The 17,833-nt window shown below is 42.3% G+C and overlaps 1 protein-coding gene across 2 annotated transcripts; it reads left to right on the forward strand.

Moving 5' to 3' along the window:
• Positions 1-331: 331 nt before the first annotated feature.
• On the forward strand, positions 332-9,139 carry LOC123143494 (probable adenylate kinase 5, chloroplastic). Of its 2 annotated transcripts, none has more exons than XM_044562431.1 (20): positions 332-623; positions 725-853; positions 1,112-1,240; positions 1,321-1,455; positions 2,527-2,673; positions 3,389-3,463; positions 3,550-3,652; positions 4,459-4,490; positions 4,597-4,722; positions 4,981-5,016; positions 5,087-5,167; positions 5,253-5,391; positions 6,475-6,554; positions 6,641-6,706; positions 7,050-7,079; positions 7,158-7,267; positions 7,372-7,506; positions 8,568-8,597; positions 8,682-8,747; positions 8,831-9,139. In XM_044562431.1, the coding sequence occupies exons 1-19, from the start codon at positions 453-455 to the stop codon at positions 8,704-8,706; spliced, it is 1,779 nt and encodes a 592-aa protein (XP_044418366.1). In that variant the 5' UTR covers positions 332-452; the 3' UTR covers positions 8,707-8,747; positions 8,831-9,139. The 2 variants fall into 2 exon arrangements, with proteins under 2 accessions (XP_044418366.1, XP_044418365.1); XM_044562430.1 differs by having other exon boundaries at positions 8,846-9,139.
• Positions 9,140-17,833: the final 8,694 nt, after the last annotated feature.

The following is a 17,833-nucleotide window of genomic DNA, read 5'->3' on the forward strand; positions in this document are numbered from 1 at the left end:
TCTATGAAGTGAGCGAGCCAAATCGGCTAGCCTCCGTCGGCAAGGCTAGCTTTGCCTAGCGAGGTAAACTGGCAAGGGATCCAAATGCACCCTAAGTGCACGCAGGAAATAGATCAAGTTAAGGCCAGCTGTTAGATTAAGTTAGGTGGACCTAATCATGCGGCGGCAATTGATATGTGTACTTTTTGTGGGGTGCGTTTAGAGAAAATCATGTTTGATTGTTTAATAGTAGTGAAGATGGAGATAGTGGAGATGGAGAGGGAGAGGAGATGGAGATGGAGAAAAATAGGAGTTCGCGCAACAGCGCTGAGCTGCGAGATGGGCAGGACCCACCGCTGGCGAGTGGGGGTGGGGAGTCGGGTGGTGACGCGTCTGAACTCTGAAGCCGCGCGACTCCAATCCTGCTCTCTCCGTTTTCCCTCCACACACACTAGCCCTCTTCCGCCACGAGGATGGCGGCATCCTCCCCGGCGGCCACGGCCACGACGACCCCTCCTCTCGCCGGGCCGGCGATCCACCGCGGCCCCGCCGCCGCCCGCCTCCTCTCGGGGTCGCTCTCCCGCCGCTCGCCCCCGGCATCCACCGCCCAGGCTGTCTCCTCCTCCGCCGCTCCCAAGCCCAGGGTTCGTACATTATGGTTTCCTCCGCGCTACTTAAATCCGTGGCGTCGTGGGCGCGATAGCACATCGCTATGACTCATATGCTTCCCGTGGGGTTCTGGCAGGGCTTGCTCCTGCCATGCCGGGCAGCGGAGGGGGCGGCGCCGGCGCGGGCGGAGGCGCCACTGAAGGTGATGATCTCCGGGGCGCCCGCGTCGGGAAAGGGGACGCAGTGCCGCATGATTGTCGAGAAGGTAAGAAAATAGAAAACCATTGCTTGGATTTCTTCCTATTTTGTTCTGCGCCCAAAAATGCATATGCCGTCAGTGCTAATAATAGCCTGATGCAAATCTGAATTGTGGAGAAAGACTCTTACTAAAGGGGTATACATGTTGACAGATTAATCAGCTTTGTGCTCATTTATTGTTTAACTCTAGTTTTGGCTGTAAATATGGTTATTGATCAATAGCCTGCTCTATTCTAAAACTCTTTTTTTTTTCAATTTCTTTTAGTACGGTTTGGTTCATATATCAACTGGGGATCTTCTACGGGCTGAAGTATCTTCTGGCACAGATATAGGCAAGAAAGCAAAAGAATATATGGACAATGGCATGCTTGTCCCGGATCAAGTTGTGACAGATGTATGTGGTTCAATTCTCAGAGGTTCTTTGTAGCTGGTAGAATTCTGTGAGCTAATAACGATGGTTGTTATTTCATATAGATGGTTGTATCACGACTATCACAGCCTGACGTGCGAGAAAGAGGGTGGCTTCTTGATGGTTACCCAAGGAGTTATGCTCAAGCACAAAGTCTTGAAAGTATGAAAATAAGACCAGATATATTCATTTTACTGGAAGTAAGCCATTTTTACCATTTTAAGACCGCATATATTCATTGTACTGGAAATAGCCGTTTTTGAACATTTACGTCATTTACTATCAACTGACACGTCCTTCATGTTCTTTCAACTTTTGCCTATAACATCTTAATATATTGCGTTACGACCTTGTCGATCATGCTTATCTCAATAGGCATCCTTATGTAGTGCTACATTTTGTTCCCATTCTGATAGATCAAAATGTTTAGAAAGAAAGGATGTTTGAACGAGCTTCATCACGGTACTTCAATTTCATGAATTCTGATTCTCCAACTTGTTATTAGTTTTATGAAGTAAATTTGCTACTCCCTCCAATCCGAATTAATTGATGCAGTCTCTATACAATGTCCATCTTGCATTGTATAGAGGCTGCGTCAATTAATTCGGATCGGAGGGAGTAGTATAATATGGCTGTCGCAATATTCTCCCAGAATGTGGTATGTCCAGGTTGTTGTACAGGGCTGTGCACACAGTACGATACTTCTCCTTCGAAACCGCACAAGAATACCACACCGTAGATTAGGGGTCATAACCAGGTCAAATTATACCCTAGACGTACATTATGGTGAATCCAGTAACTTTGGTTGTGACAATAGGGAAGCTAGTGACTGAGAATAGATTTAATAATTAAGCAAATTGATCAGGTCTGCCCTTGTGCAACTGTAAATAAGATTCATTCTTTACCAATTCATTTAGTGGGAATTCATATCAAGTAGTTGTGCCTTACCTTATCTTTTAAAAGTTTGTTGGTGTGTGACATTCAAACTGATAGCAATTATACACTTAGCTGTGTATTTTCTGAATCAGTGTGGTTCATAATAGTCTGATTCTTCATTTTTTTGAACTTAGTCTGATTCTTCTTTGTGTCAACTTCATTATTTGTATCTTGAAATCAAATACTACACATTTTGCTTCCCTTGCTCTTACAGAATGTCTTTGATCTCTTGTGTTTCATTTTGTTTTCAAGTTCAGGTTCCTGATGTCAATCCCAAACACTGTATACCACAGATATCTTTGACCTCTTGTGTTTCATTTGGTTTCTAAATTCAGGTTCCTGATGACAATCTAATCGATAGATGTGTTGGAAGAAGACTGGATCCTGTGACGGGCAAAATTTACCATGTAAAGAACTTCCCCCCAGAGAATGAGGAGATATCTGCCAGGCTTACTACACGCTCTGATGATACATTTGAAAAGGTTTCTGTTGTTGTCCGCTTAAGTAATCTTTTACTTGTTTTGTCATCCTTGGTAAGGTCTATAGATGTATCTATCTTGTTAAATATAATATGCTAGTTTGAGAGCTTGAGGCTGCATTTAAGAATTTGATTTGTGCAAATTCCTTTTGTTCTGTCATCACTAGCTTGGACCTAGATTTGACCATCAAAGAGTTTGGCAGGTGCAGGTTGCTTAGAAACTTGGTTGTAATTGTGTTCTGTTCGTTACTATCTGTAGGCCACAGCTGCTAAGTAAATATTTTTCCTATTGTTCCTGATCTGTACTATAACTTCTCTTCTTAATGATACGCTCCTGCTTACTCTAGAGGAAAAAAATATTACGCATGCTTTGGTTATCTTAAGTTCAAAGTGTTGTATATCTAGGTTTGACTTGGATTGTATTATTAATATTTTTTAGGTCTTTTTACATCACTTAACCCCCCTCTTTCAGCTAGCTCTACATTCTCAGTGCTTTTTGTAAACTTTTAAGACACATCAGGGGAAAAATATTGTGCTGTTTAAAATTTTACTGTCATTTACAGAATACAAAGTTGAATTATACAATTAAACTGACGCAAACCTTTCCATTACTTACCCTACCCCTTTCCATCCCTTTTCTTTCTGACATTGTGATTGCATAATGCTGGCATCGCTTCCATGAAACATTCTGAACCATAAGAGCCTTCTTTCTTCTGCAGGTTAAATCACGCCTTGAGACTTACAAACAAAATTCTGAAGCTGTTATTCCGACATACTCAGATTTGCTTAACCAGGTTCTCGTGTATTTCTAGCTACTATCATAGCAGTGATCCAGATAGTAAATCAGAAGTAACCTTTGTTCCTTCAACCTGCAATGTAGATTGATGGAAATCGCCCAGTGGAAGTCATTTTTCATGAAATAGAGTCCATGTTACAGAAGATTTGTACGAATGCTTCAGAAAAAAAGTTGGCCAAGGCAAACGGTCAGAGCATAAATAAAGTTCCCCACTAATGTCTTCTTCCACTCTTCTGCTGTCATTCACAACCACTATCATGTAACTCCACTAGATCAACCGGTCTCTCCGTTTGCTTAAGAACAGCCCATTTCACGTTATTTCGAAGCTGCATTCTTTTTAATATTTTTGCATATCACTTTGAGCTAATATGCCTTCTTTTAGAATGTGCTAATATTATTTTAAAATAACCACAATACGCTATCAGTTTTATCTAATATGTCAAGAATCGGTATATATCGTTTATTTAGCGAGACCATGCAAGAGAGCTGCATTTATATATTAGAGAGAAAGATAGTAATATTTTTACAATGCCACGAATGGCATGCCCACAAGAGAAAACAGCAGGACCCAAACAGAGAAAATAAACATCGACCAAAAGGTGAGTTACCAAACTAGGCCGGCCACAAAAAGGAACCCTGCGGGTTAACTTGCGGTTGAATCATGATAGGGCTTCAGCCCAAATTAGGTTGACCACTGAATACCCCACCAATAAGTGACTGGAATCTTCTGAAAGCTGGCAGCAAATGCATATCTCATTATGTTGCAGACCTCTCCTTGCTTTATGACGAAAGATCCAACGTCTCCTTTGGATTACAATCCATATGAAGATTTTGCTGCTTAGCCGTGCCCAGGATTTCTAAATGACTATGGGGAGTTGATTTTTAATTATGTTCTCTTCTTCATTAGTATAATCAGGCAAAGCTTTTAGCTTCTTTTTTTACTATGCCGGCTTTCCCAATTCTGATTGTTTGCTCACACTCTTCATTGAACAGGAAAACCACCAGACACAACAGCTTCGAAAAAGGTACGTGTAATATAGTTAGCCATTTTATTCTATGTGTGAGATCTTAAAGTGACGTGTGTCCACTTCGATCTCCTCTATTAATGTATGTCTAAATGCTTTCTGCCAGGAGTGGCGTGGAATTCCAACGAGATTAAATAACATTCCACACTCCAGAGAGATCAGGAAATACTTTTACGACGATGTGATACAAGCTACAAAGCGTGCTATTGAAGATAAAAAGACTCGGTTGCAGGTTGCCACTTACGTTTAAATTTATTTCAAATCTCAATTGAAGATTGAAATCAGAACTCACTGACTAAACTATTCACTGAGGCAACTTGAGAACTTTTCTCTTTCTATTGCATATTTAACCTAGAGGGAATAATATGTACTTGGGATTAATCATTGTGACTGAACCTTGTAGTCCTTTCACCTTTTTTTTTTTTGCTTCATGTGCTTTCTGGGAAAACATTTTTTCTTGATTTCTGTCTACTTTTCCTCAAACATGCAGATAGATATCAATATTCCGGAGCTTAATCCCGAAATGGTAAGAGCACACAAGCTTACATATCTTTTTTGCTGGCGTAAACTGTCAATCAAACCTTTTTTATCTTCAGGATGTTTATCGTATAGGAACCCTCATGGAACTTGTAAGAGATTTATCTCTTACCTTTGCTGATGACGGAAAGCGTGTCAAGGTGCTTACATTCGGTATTCATCCATATACCTCCACCCGCCCACTGCCTTTTTTGATGACACAACATGAGACTGCTGCCTTATCAGGTCTGTGTTCAAGGCTCCATGGGGCAAGGCGCATTTGCTGGTATTCCACTTCAGCTTGCTGGAACCAGAAAAATATTGGAATTCATGGACTGGGGTGACTATGGAGCAATGGGCGCCTTCATCAATATTGGAGCAGTAGGTTCGTCATTCACTAAATTAATACATTCGATAGCATTGAATAAAATAAATGATGGCTACTTAGTTTCATCTGAAGAATACTGAAAATGAAATTAAGTGTTGGTTATCGGAAATTTTGTGGATTCTTCTATTTTTTATTACTCTCATTGCTATAGATATATGAACTCTACATGGGCACACACACACAGCCATTAAACCGTATGCTCAACTCCCCCCTCAAGATGCTTGCAATGGTGGACATTGCTTAGTCAGCTGGGCGCAGGTGTGCAGGCCTAAGTGCCTCGGTGGGCTCGGCATCAAGGATATTTTAGAGCTCAGCACAGCGCTGCACCTCAGATGGTTGTGGTTTGACTGGATGGACTCGGAGAAGCCTTGGGTGTGGACGCCTTCGCTCAACAGTGCGGTTGACTGGGAGCTGGTTGCATCCTCGGTCTCAGTTTCCAATTGGGGATGGCCACAAGGCCAAATTCTGCACATCTTGCTGGCTTGGTGGTCGGGTGCCAAGGAAGTTCACCCCAAGCCTCTTCCTGCTTATTAAGCGCAAAGGCATCTCAGTCTTCAGGGCGCTTCAGGACAACAGCTGGGCTTGGCCCCTTCAGGGAATATCCACGGAAAATCAGGTCCAGGAGTACGCGCAACTCTGGGTACTTCTCGCTGGTGTCTTCCTTCATCCCACCGTGCAGGACTCAGTTGCGTGGAGATGGTCGGTGGATGGGTCTTACTCCGCGGCCTCGGCCTACTCCATCCAATTCCAGGGCTCTTTCTCTCCGGTGGATGTCCACCCAGATGCCATCTGGAAGGCGAAGACTGAAGGAAAATGCAGGTTTTTCATGTGGTTGCTGCTGCGTTGACGCATTCTCACGGCAGATAGGCTTTTGACAAGGGGTTGGTCTTGCAGCGCGCTCTGCCCGCTGTGTGGCAATGCTCCAGAGACGGCAGATCATCTTGTCCTTGGCTGTAGCTTTGCCTGTTATTGGTCGTGCCTTTTATTGTTTTCTGCTGTTTCCTTTTGGTCGTGCATTTTATTGTTTTCTGCTGTTTCTGTTTATTTTTAAGTATACTAGTATGTTTAATTTGATTACAGGTGCTAGTGAGGTTGATAAAGAAGATGACATGTTTGTTCTCATTGCTCCCCAGAATGCTGTTGGAAACTGCATAATTGATGTAAAGATTCTATGTCTTAGTATTTTTTTCCTGGTTATAGAGTATATACCCTTTTCGATCTGTAGTGTCATATTAAAGTTTTGCAGGATATGAGAGCTATGACTGATGCTGCTGGTGACAGACCTGTGATTCTTGTAAATCCTCGCCTGAAGGTTGGGCATACTAACTCTCTCTCTCTCTCTCTCTCTCTCTCACACACACACACACACACACACACACACACACACACACACACACGACATATCTCTTAAGAGATTTTTGCTTTATATTCTGGACCTGTTTATTTCTGAAAGTAGTGTAGTTTCTATTATCTCTTTTATTGCTCTTAGGAAATCTCATTGGAACTAAATTTTTTGTGTTTGTTTGCTCATATAATCCTTGGGCCTAATCTAATCTAGGAAGGGGTGTTCTAGAAATAAAAATCAAACCTGGTGAGAAATTATTTCTTGGCATCGTCATAGCAAACCTTAATATCTCTGAAATTTACATTTACAGGATATGCCTGCATCAAGTGGCGTAATGCAAGTAAGTGCTCCATATATGTTCCACTTAATCATAGCATGACAGCTAGTATTCAGCTGTTTCTTGGTTTTCATGTTGAAGACAATGGGAAGAGATGTGAGGCTTCAGTATGCTGCATCATTTGAGACTTGTTATTCTTTCCGGCTTCTCTTCTATGCTGGTACATTTTATCCTATCATGGGCGCTTTAAGGTTATCTCTCTTACTTTTGTTCTCCAAAGTATCATACTTCTGCTAATGGTGCTGACAGTTAGATAAATTACAGTCATTACAGTTTGGTTGAATTATTGATACAGGATGGCTTATCCTAATAAATACGAGATTTTTCGAAGGGTTGATGAACCTAATGGAGAAAAATATGATTTGCTAGCTGAATTCACCGGGAATCCAACGGCTGATGACATCACCAATGCCTTTGTAGGACCAAAAAAGTAAGAATTTATAGAAGTTTCTTATTTAACTTGTTATCTAATTTTTAAATAGCTATAGCCGCCATTACAGTTAATATTATACTATTTGTGCAAAATAGTGGGCGACTTTCACTGCCCCCTTCTTTACAACTGATCCATATGTTTATTCCTTTTGATATGCTGGTCAATGGTATGACTGAGATGAATTGTGAAACACAGATATTGCACAGCTATTGGTATTGAGTGTTAGGAATGAACTTAATTGCACAGTATTAGTTTCTGCGTAGAAACATGTTCTCCAAAAAAGTTCCATTCCAGAAACATACTTTTGATTATTATTATTTTGCTTATTGTTAAGTTGATTGGTGAGGTTGTTCTTCAACAGTGTATTTGTATTGAATAGCTGAAGTAGCAAACTTACAGAGCTGTACATTCCCTTAGAAACAAAAGATAGATTAATGAACTAAAACAAATGTCACGTAAGTGAAATAGAAAAAGAATTCAGGACTCCCTGTATCCCATAGAATATATATATAAAAGGAGAAAACGAAAGACCTAAGGTAGTCTTCATTCAGAGTGTCTGGCCTTAATTGCTTATTGTTGTATGTCATGCAAACTAGTCTTTTAAATGATATACTAACAAGTGTTATTACTTAGTACAATAATACAATAGGTATAAGAGAACTTTCAGATCGATGGGTTTACAGTTCCCTAATTGTGTATACGAATAAAAGGTTCCTGGCACCCTAAAATTTGGGCTAGAAGAGTTTATCGTGATAAGAGGTTCTTTGACAACAATCCATAATTCTAGACCCATAGTGGGAAATCAAACTGTCCAGCTGTAAGAAGTGTTACCAATATCGTTACACAGAGAGTACCCAATGACATTCAGAAATATATACGAGTACCAGGGGCAAGGCAGGCTCTCCCGTTTCTGGCCCTGCCTCGACGCGGATATCTGGGCCAATAAATGGCCACTCATATATTTGCTTTTATTCAATAGTTACATCCTAGTGTTTAACATTGGACATGATCTTGGATGATTTCTGCTTTTTGGTTGATTGTTCTTGTTTTCAATGCAGGAAAAAGGAAAATGCGCCCTCTGGATTCTGGTAACTTATGCCCTCAGTTGACAGTTGACTTGTATTACTATTATCATCTGGAAGACACTTACCGAATTGTTCGTCATTTTGTAGGGGTTTCTTGAGCGGTATATTGTAAGTAAAATCAGTCCACTATGCAGACATAAGTTTTTGCGCGAGGTAATGAACAAATGATGTATTAGCTTCGAATTGATATTCTGACGTCCATTCCAATGTGCTTGCCAAATGTCCTAGTCATTCAGATTTTTTATTTGCAGGGTTCCAGTCAATCAGCTTTTCATCAGTGTAACTAGACAAGATCTTGTGCAATCCCCGGACCCTGAATATATCCTGACGTGTATTGTCCTATATATATATACTTTGTGCGCACATCATCCATCATTGTTAATTTTCAATGTAACTATGAAGGAAGAGTAAATTTCTGCAACACTACAGGTTCCCACTTTGGGATAACTGAAATGATACACAATGTACAAAGAGTAAATGCTTCAAAACCATTGTCAATATACAAAGAGTAGCCGCTACACACTGTAATGGATTTTTTCCCCTTATATCTTGGTGTAGCCCATATTTAATATCTTAAAATGTGAAGACTGGATTCTTTCTACATCTCATTGCATCTTTGAAAACATAGTATGCATAAACTAATCAGCAGAGCATGCAAATCACTGCAATTATGGACTCGACATGTTGCAATGATGTGAATGGAATGTTGCTACTAAAGTCAGGAGATCATGTGAATGGAATGCAAACAAACATTTTGAGGAGGTTTACAACATTATACTGGAAGCATAACATCAATTCATGTAAGGTAATCAAGGTCAACATATACTGGAAGCATAACATCCATTCATTGAAATAATTATTGAGATGTTTTAGGATCGTTGAGAACAGGTAAATGTTCCTTCTTTGCAATTGAGCGATCAGCAAGAATCCCATGAATGCCAAACAATATGAAACATGGTCAAATAAGAAAGCATGTATGCATGTTTGGTCACAAAATATATGTGAAGGTTGAGAACCTAGAACCAATGGAAGCAATGATAGTTTCAACATGTTATAAAAACATGTCACTAAGGTTTCTTTCTAATCCATATTACTTGCAAAACAATAAAAATATATGAAAATAATCACGTCATCCCAATCCCACACACCGAGATGGTAAGTCCAAAATGTAATGGCATTATGGCAGTGGCAATGATTTGATACATTTTCTTGTAGTTATCATATGAATATTATTTTTATTTTTGAGAAACTTCTAACCTATTCATTTTCAATCATGACAGTACAAAGAACACCATAGGTAATAAAAATTACAACCAGGTCCGCGGACCACCTAGCGACGACTGCAAGCATTGGAGCGAGCCAAAGGCGCGCCGTTGTCATCATCCCTCCCTCGCTAGAGCCGGGGAAACCTTGTTACTTGCGTTCCATCCACATGAGCTACGTGAGGAATATTTGACGTCTCCATTGCCAATCAAGATCTATTCCGTGTCCATTCAAAAGAACTAAGTAATATCTTAATTATGCAATTCAAGAGAAAGATTCTAATTAAGCAACAAAGAAATGATATATATGTTTGATATAATAGCAAGGATAAGAATGTTAAACAATCATTTCGATATTTGCATTACCTGCTGGTACTAGACTCACTATTCGACCTGTTGGCAAACTGCTGCCTTCTAGGAGTAGCTAGCAAGGTATGGTCATGAGCTCTGGGGCCTAGGGGAGTAATGTGTTGTGAAACCCACCCCCCCCCCCCCCCCCCCCCAAATGCACTTCTCTTCTCAGCAGTTCAGCAACCATCCATTGTGTGTAGTGAGGAGTCATAATCCAATCAAAACATTTGTACACTAACATTTTGTCAAACGGTCGACATGCGTCTTGAACATAGGCACCTTGAAGAGGATTGCAGTGTATAAAGGCAGGCGTGGAGTTTCAAGCGGATGGACGTCCACTGCTTAGGGCAGAGAGTCGCGTAGGGGAGGAGCTGACATGTTATGTGGTTGGTGAGATGGAGCTTGGCCAAAGGTGGGACGCCGCCAGTGGCGGAGCCAAGAATCAAATGACTCGAACTTTTGACAAAAGGAGCCAAATTACATTAATACATGTATTTTTCATAAAATACAAAAGGTTAAAAGCGCAAAACAATCACATACGTGCACAAATTTGGGATCATAGGGAGCCCTAGCTCCTGCCAGTCCCCTCCGTCTTGGCCACTAGAAACCACCACCCCGGGGGAAGAGAGCGAGGTTTCTGCTAGTTTCGACTTTGAGCACCTAAGGCCAATAAAAGATATCAGCAAATCAGATTGTTAGTACAGTGCAAAGTGTACCGATCAAAATGTTAGAATCCGAACAACTTTTGTATAGAAAGATACTTTATTTCTTGAAACGACATTTCTCCACCCGAGCTCATATGTTCTCGTGTGAACAATAAAATTGAAAGAATAAAATAGAATCGATAAATCTGAAGAAAAAATTGGTACCAAAGATACTGGAGTGTTCTAAGTGTGCGTAAAATTTCATCAAGAAATGATACCCGAGAAGCTCTAAAGAAAAAACAAAGTCGGTGTTTCAAAATGCCTATTTCTTTGGAGTATTGTGTTTTTTGTCCAAAGCCCCTGGAATGTCATTCTACATGAAATTTTGCATGCACCTAACACGCACGTGCATCGTTTATGTAAATGATCCGAAATTTTCAGATTTTTTAATTATATTTGTTTATTTTTTGAATTTATTTTTCATGGGAGCATATGAGCTCGGGATCAACTATGAATTTCCGCTTATCTCCCTATCCCATATTGCCCACTATATCCAAATGGAGCCTGTTTTACTCATGTCTCATGAGCATGATAATCACTATTGCTGGCCATATGGGCCGAATCTTACAGGCCGGCCCATTAGCACACGTGCTTGACCCGTGACGTGCATGCCCTGTCATATCACTAAACGGTCTGTGCTTGGCCTGTTGGAGGGCGCGGATATACCTCGCTTCAAGCGAGACCGAGGGAAGGCTCACCTGAAGGAGGTGCGAGATGAGCTAGACCAGGCACGCGGGAGGACACAACCTCGTTTTTTGACGGTTTTTTCACCTTTTTTGTTTTTATTTTTAGCTCTTTTTTTACTTTTGTTCCTGCTTCCAACTATTCTAAATAAATATACCACAAAAAACACTTCACGTAAAAACATTTAAAATAATAATAACCAAGGATTTCAAAAATGGTAAATGCGTATAGAGAAAATGTGAAGGGGAGCCTTGGCGCAGTGGTAAAGCTGGTGCCTTGTGACCAAGAGGTCACGGGTTCAAGTCCCGGAAACAGCCTCTTGCAGAAATGTAGGGAAAGGCTGCGTACAATAGATCCAAATTGGTCGGACTGAAGGAAATATGCCCTAGAGGCAATAATAAAGTTGTTATTTATATTTCCTTATATCATGATAAATGTTTATTATTCATGCTAAAATTGTATTAACCGGAAACTTGATACATGTGTGAATACATAGACAAAACAAAGTGTCCCTAGTACGCCTCTACTAGACTAGCTCGTTAATCAAAGATGGTTAAGTTTCCTGACCATATACATGTGTTGTCATTTGATGAACGGGATCACATCATTAGAGAATGATGTGATGGACAAGACCCATCCGTTAGCTTAGCATTATGATCGTTGAGTTTTATTGCAATTGCTTTCTTCATGACTTATACATGTTCCTTTGACTATGAGATTATGCAACTCCCGAATACCGGAGGAACACCTTGCGTGCTATCAAACATCACAACATAACTGGGTGATTATAAAGATGCTCTACAGGTGTCTTCGAAGGTGTTTGTTGGGTTGGCATACATCAAGATTAGGATTTGTCACTCCGTGTATCGGAGAGGTATCTCTGGGCCCTCTCGGTAATGCACATCACTATAAGCCTTGCAAGCAATGTGACTAATGAGTTAGTTATGGGATGATGCATTACGGAACAGGTAAAGAGACTTGCTGGTAACGAGATTGAACTAGGTATTGAGATACCGATGATCGAATCTCGGGCAAGTAACATACCGATGACAAAGGGAACAACGTATGTTGTTATGCGGTTTGACCGATAAAGATCTTCGTAGAATATGTGGGAGCCAATATGAGCATCCAGGTTCCGCTATTGGTTATTGACCGGAGATGAGTCTCAATCATGTCTACATAGTTCTCGAACCCGTAGGGTCCGCACGCTTAACATTCGATGACGATCGATATTATGAGTTTATGTGTTTTGGTGTACCGAAGGTAGTTCGGAGTCCCGTATGTGATCACGGACATGACGAGGAGTCTTGAAATGGTCGAGACATAAAGAATGATATATTGGACGATGTTATTCGGACACCGGATGAGTTCTGGGGGTCATCGGATAAATATCGGAGTGCCGGAAGAGTTATCAGAACCACCGGAGAAGTAATGGGCCTTATTGGGCCTAGGGGAGAGAGAGAGGGGCTTCCAAGGGCTGGCCGCGCGCCCCCCATGGGCCTAGTCCGAATTGGACTAGGGGGAGGGGCGCCGCCCCCTCCTTCCTTCTCTTTCCCCCTCCTTCCTTCTTCTCCTAGTAGGACTAGGAAAGGGGGGAGTCCTACTCCTACTAGGAGGAGGATTCCTCCCCCCTTGGCGCACCTATGAGGGCCGGCCGACCTCCCCCTCCCTCCTTTATATACGTGGGGAGGGGGGCACCCTAGAACACATCAAATTTGATCTTAGCCGTATGCGGTGCCCCCTCCACAGATTTCCACCTCGGTCATATCGTTGTAGTGCTTAGGCGAAGCCCTGCGTCGGTAACTTCATCAACACTGTCACCACGCCGTCGTGCTGATGGAACTCTCCCTCGGCCTCAGCAGGATCAAGAGTTCGAGGGACGTCACCGAGCTGAACATGTGCAGATCGCGGAGGTGTCGTGCGTTCGGTACTTGATCGGTTGGATTGCGAAGACGTTCGACTACATCAACCGTGTTACTAAACGCTTCCGCTTTCGGTCTACGAGGGTACGTGGACACACTCTCCCACTCGTTGCTATGCATCACATAGATAGATCTTGCGTGATCGTAGGTAAATTTTTTGAAATACTGCGTTCCCCAACAGTGGCATCCGAGCCAGGTCTATGCGTAGATGTTATATGCACGAGTAGAACATAAATAGTTGTGGGCAATAATAGTCATACTGCTTACCAGCATGTCATACTTTGATTCGGCAGTATTGTTGGATGAAGCAGCCCGGACCGACATTACGCGTAAGCTTACGCGAGACTGGTTCTACCGACGTGCTTTGCACACAAGTGGCTGGCGGGTGTCTGTTTCTCCAACTTTAGTTGAATCGAGTGTGACTACGCCCGGTCCTTGTTGAAGGTTAAAATAGCACACTTGACGAAAAATCGTTGTGGTTTTGATGCGTAGGTAAGAACGGTTCTTGCTCAGCCCGTAGCAGCCACGTAAAACTTGCAACAACAAAGTAGAGGACATCTAACTTGTTTTTGTAGGGCATGTTGTGATGTGATATGGTCAAGACATGATGCTAAATTTTATTGTATGAGATGACCATGTTTTGTAACAGAGTTATCGGCAACTGGCAGGAGCCATATGGTTGTCACTTTATTGTATGCAATGCAATCTCCCTGTAATTGTTTTTACTTTATCACTAAGCGGTAGCGATACTCGTAGAAGCAATAGTTGGCGAGACGACAACGATGCTACGATTGAGATCAAGGTGTCGCGTCGGTGACGATGGTGATCATGACGGTGCTTTGGAGATGGAGATCAAAGGCACAAGATGATGATGGCCATATCATATCACTTATATTGATTGCATGTGATGTTTATCCTTTATGCATCTTATTTTGCTTAGTTCGGCGGTAGCATTATAAGATGATCTCTCACTAATTTTCAAGGTACAAGTGTTCTCCTTGAGTATGCACCGTTGCGAAAGTTCGTCGTGCCGAGACACCACGTGATGATCGGGTGTGATAAGCTCTACGTTCACATACAACGGGTGCAAGCCAGTTTTGCACACGCAGAATACTCGGGTTAAACTTGACGAGCCTAGCATATGCAGATATGGCCTCGAAACACTAAGACCGAAAGGTCGAGCGTGAATCATATAGTAGATATGATCAACATAGTGATGTTCGCCATTGAAAACTACTCCATCTCACCTGATGATCGGACATGGTTTAGTTAATTTGGATCACGTGATCACTTAGATGATTAGAGGGATGTCTATCTAAGTGGGAGTTCTTAAGTAATATGATTAATTGAACTTTAATTTATCATGAACTTAGTACCTCATAGTATTTTGCATGTCTATTTTGTTGTAGATCAATGGCCCGTGCTACTGTTCCTTTGAATTTGAATGCGTTCCTAGAGAAAGCTAAGTTGAAAGATGATGGTAGAAACTACACGGACTGGGTCCGTAACTTGATTATCCTCATTGCTGCACAGAAGAATTACGTCCTGGAAGCACTGCTAGGTGTACCACCCGCGCCGACAACTGCAGACATTGTGAATGCCTGGCAGTCGTGTGTTGATGACTACTCGATAGTTCAGTGTGCCATGCTTTACGGCTTAGAACCGGGACTTCAACGTCGTTTTGAACGTCATGGAGCATATGAGATGTTCCAGGAGTTGAAGTTAATATTTCAAGCAAATGCCCGGATTGAGAGATATAAAGTCTCCAATAAGTTCTACAACTGCAAAATGGAGGAGAATAGTTCTGTCAGTGAACATATACTCAGAATGTCTAGGTACCACAACCACTGGACTCAGCTGGGAGTTAATCTTCCTGATGATAGTGTCATTGACAGAGTTCTTCAATCACTGCCACCAAGCTACAAGAGCTTCATGATGAACTATAATATTCAAGGGATGGATAAGACAATTCCCGAGCTCTTCGCAATGCTAAAGGCTGCGGAGGTAGAAATCAAGAAGGAGCATCAAGTGTTGATGGTAAACAAGACCACCAGTTTCAAGAAAAAGGGTAAAGGGAAGAAGGGGAACTTCAAGAAGAACAACAAGGAAGTTGTTGCTCAAGTGAAGAAACCCAAGTCTGGACCTAAGCCTGAGACTGAGTGCTTCTACTGCAAAGGGACTGGTCACTGGAAACGGAACTGCCCCAAGTATTTGGCGGAATAGAAGGATGGCAAGGTGAACAAAGGTATATGTGATATACATGTTATTGATGTGTACCTTACTAATGCTCGCAGTAGTGCTTGGTATTTGATACTGGTTCTGTTGCTAACATTTTCAACTCGAAACAGGGACTACGGATTAAGCAAAGATTGGCTAAGGACGAGTTGCCGATGCGCATGGGAAATGATTCCAAAGTCGATGTGATCGCCGTCGGCATGCTACCTCTACATCTACCTTCGGGATTAGTTTTAGACCTGAATAATTGTTATTTGGTGCCAGCGTTAAGCATGAATGTTATATCTGGATCTTGTTTGATGCGAGACGGTTATTCATTTAAATCCGAGAATAATGGTTGTTCTATTTATATGAGTAATATCTTTTATGGTCATGCACCCTTGAAGAGTGATCTATTTTTATTGAATCTCGATAGTAGTGACACACATATTCATAATATTGAAACCAAAAGATGCAGAGTTGATAATGATAGTGCAACTTATTTGTGGCACTGCCGTTTGGGTCATATTGGTGTAAAGCGCATGAAGAAACTCCATACTGATGGACTTTTGAAATCACTTGATTATGAATCACTTGGTACTTGCGAACCATGCCTCATGGGCAATATGACTAAAACTCCGTTCTCTGGAACAATGGAGCGAGCAACAGATTTATTGGAAATCACACATACTGATATATGTGCACTACCAAAAAAATACACTTCCGTGATGATACGTGTTTGTCACAGTAGGTCGCGTTTTTTGTCATGCATGTACATCCATGACGATTTTATGACAGAATCAAGATAGTCATACCTGTGTTGTCGTAGAAGTGTTCCATGACATTACCAAAATTATCATCACGGAAGTGTCCACTTCCATGACGATAAATCGCGCGTCACAGAAGTGCTTTCGTCAAGGGTGACCGACACGTGGCATCCACCGTAACGGAACACCGTTAAGCTATCGGGTCGGGTTTTGGATCCGATAACCCGTTAACAGCCCCGACCAATGGGGATTTTCCACATGTAAAATCATCATTGGTTGGAGGAAACACGTGTCGGCTCACCGTTGGGACAGATGTCACCCGCTCATTGGACCGAAGGCGCCTATGATATGGCGACACGTGGCACGGCCCAACAGAGGCCCATTCCTGTGAAAAGGCCGGCCCGTTTGACTTGGTCAAAAGGTGGCGGGCCGGCCCACGAAAAGCATGTTAATGGCCTGTTCGCATATAGCCCATTTACAGCCCACTAACCTAGGGCCTGTTACGCCCTATCCGAATTAGGCCCAGTAGCGTCATCTGGGCCGTCCAATATGATTTAGCCCGTTTTAACTTCCGGCCCATGTGTGGCCCATGACTTCTTTCGGCCCATATGAGGACCTTTGTAACTCTTGGCCCATTAACGGCCCGTGGTGAAACTGGCCCGTAATGAACAGTGTATCACTTTATACCCATTAACGGCCCGTTATTCCATTGGGCCGTTTCCAGCCCAAGTTATCTTTCGGCCTTCTCAGGGCCCATTGATTCTTGGGCTCATTTGCTGAATTCGGTTACATACGGCCCGTTACTGTCATTTTCTGCTTGTGGGCCAAATTCAGCCCGTCGTTACAGTCGGCCCGTTTGCGGACCGTTAATACGTTGGGCCGTTTTCATGTCAAAAAAACCCGTTGGGCTGTTTTCATAGAGTTATCAAATACGGCCTATTAACGGCCCGTTATGGTCCACGAATAGTACGGCCCATGATTGGCGAAATGATGATACGCCCCGTAGAAGGCCCATGGATCCTACGGCCCGTATGTGGCCCATGGATAGTATGGCCCGTAGAAGGCCCATGGACCCTACGGCCCGTAGAAGGCCCATGGACCCTACGGCCCGTAGAAGGCCCATGGACCCTAAGGCCCGTATAGAAGGCCGATGGATCCTACGGCCGGACGAAGGCCCATGGATCATACGGCCTGCAGGAGGCCCATGGTTACAACAGTCCGTGTGTTGCCATGATTATTTTGGCCTAGTTACCAAAAATAGGCTATTGTGGCCACTAGGAAAAAAAAGAAAAAGAACTGAAGTGACTACAAGCAAACAACTAAACAAGACAATAA

Source organism: Triticum aestivum, chromosome 6D, assembly GCF_018294505.1.
Source record: "Triticum aestivum cultivar Chinese Spring chromosome 6D, IWGSC CS RefSeq v2.1, whole genome shotgun sequence".
NCBI lineage: Eukaryota > Viridiplantae > Streptophyta > Magnoliopsida > Poales > Poaceae > Triticum > Triticum aestivum.

Coding starts and splice junctions, on each gene's coding strand:
- LOC123143494 (XM_044562431.1), top strand. CDS start 453: ATGGCGGCATCCTCCCCGGCGGCCACGGCCACGACGACCCCTCCTCTC. Junction 7,080..7,157: donor CATCAAGTGGCGTAATGCAA/GTAAGTGCTCCA, acceptor TTCATGTTGAAG/ACAATGGGAAGAGATGTGAG. Junction 8,598..8,681: donor AATGCGCCCTCTGGATTCTG/GTAACTTATGCC, acceptor GTCATTTTGTAG/GGGTTTCTTGAGCGGTATAT.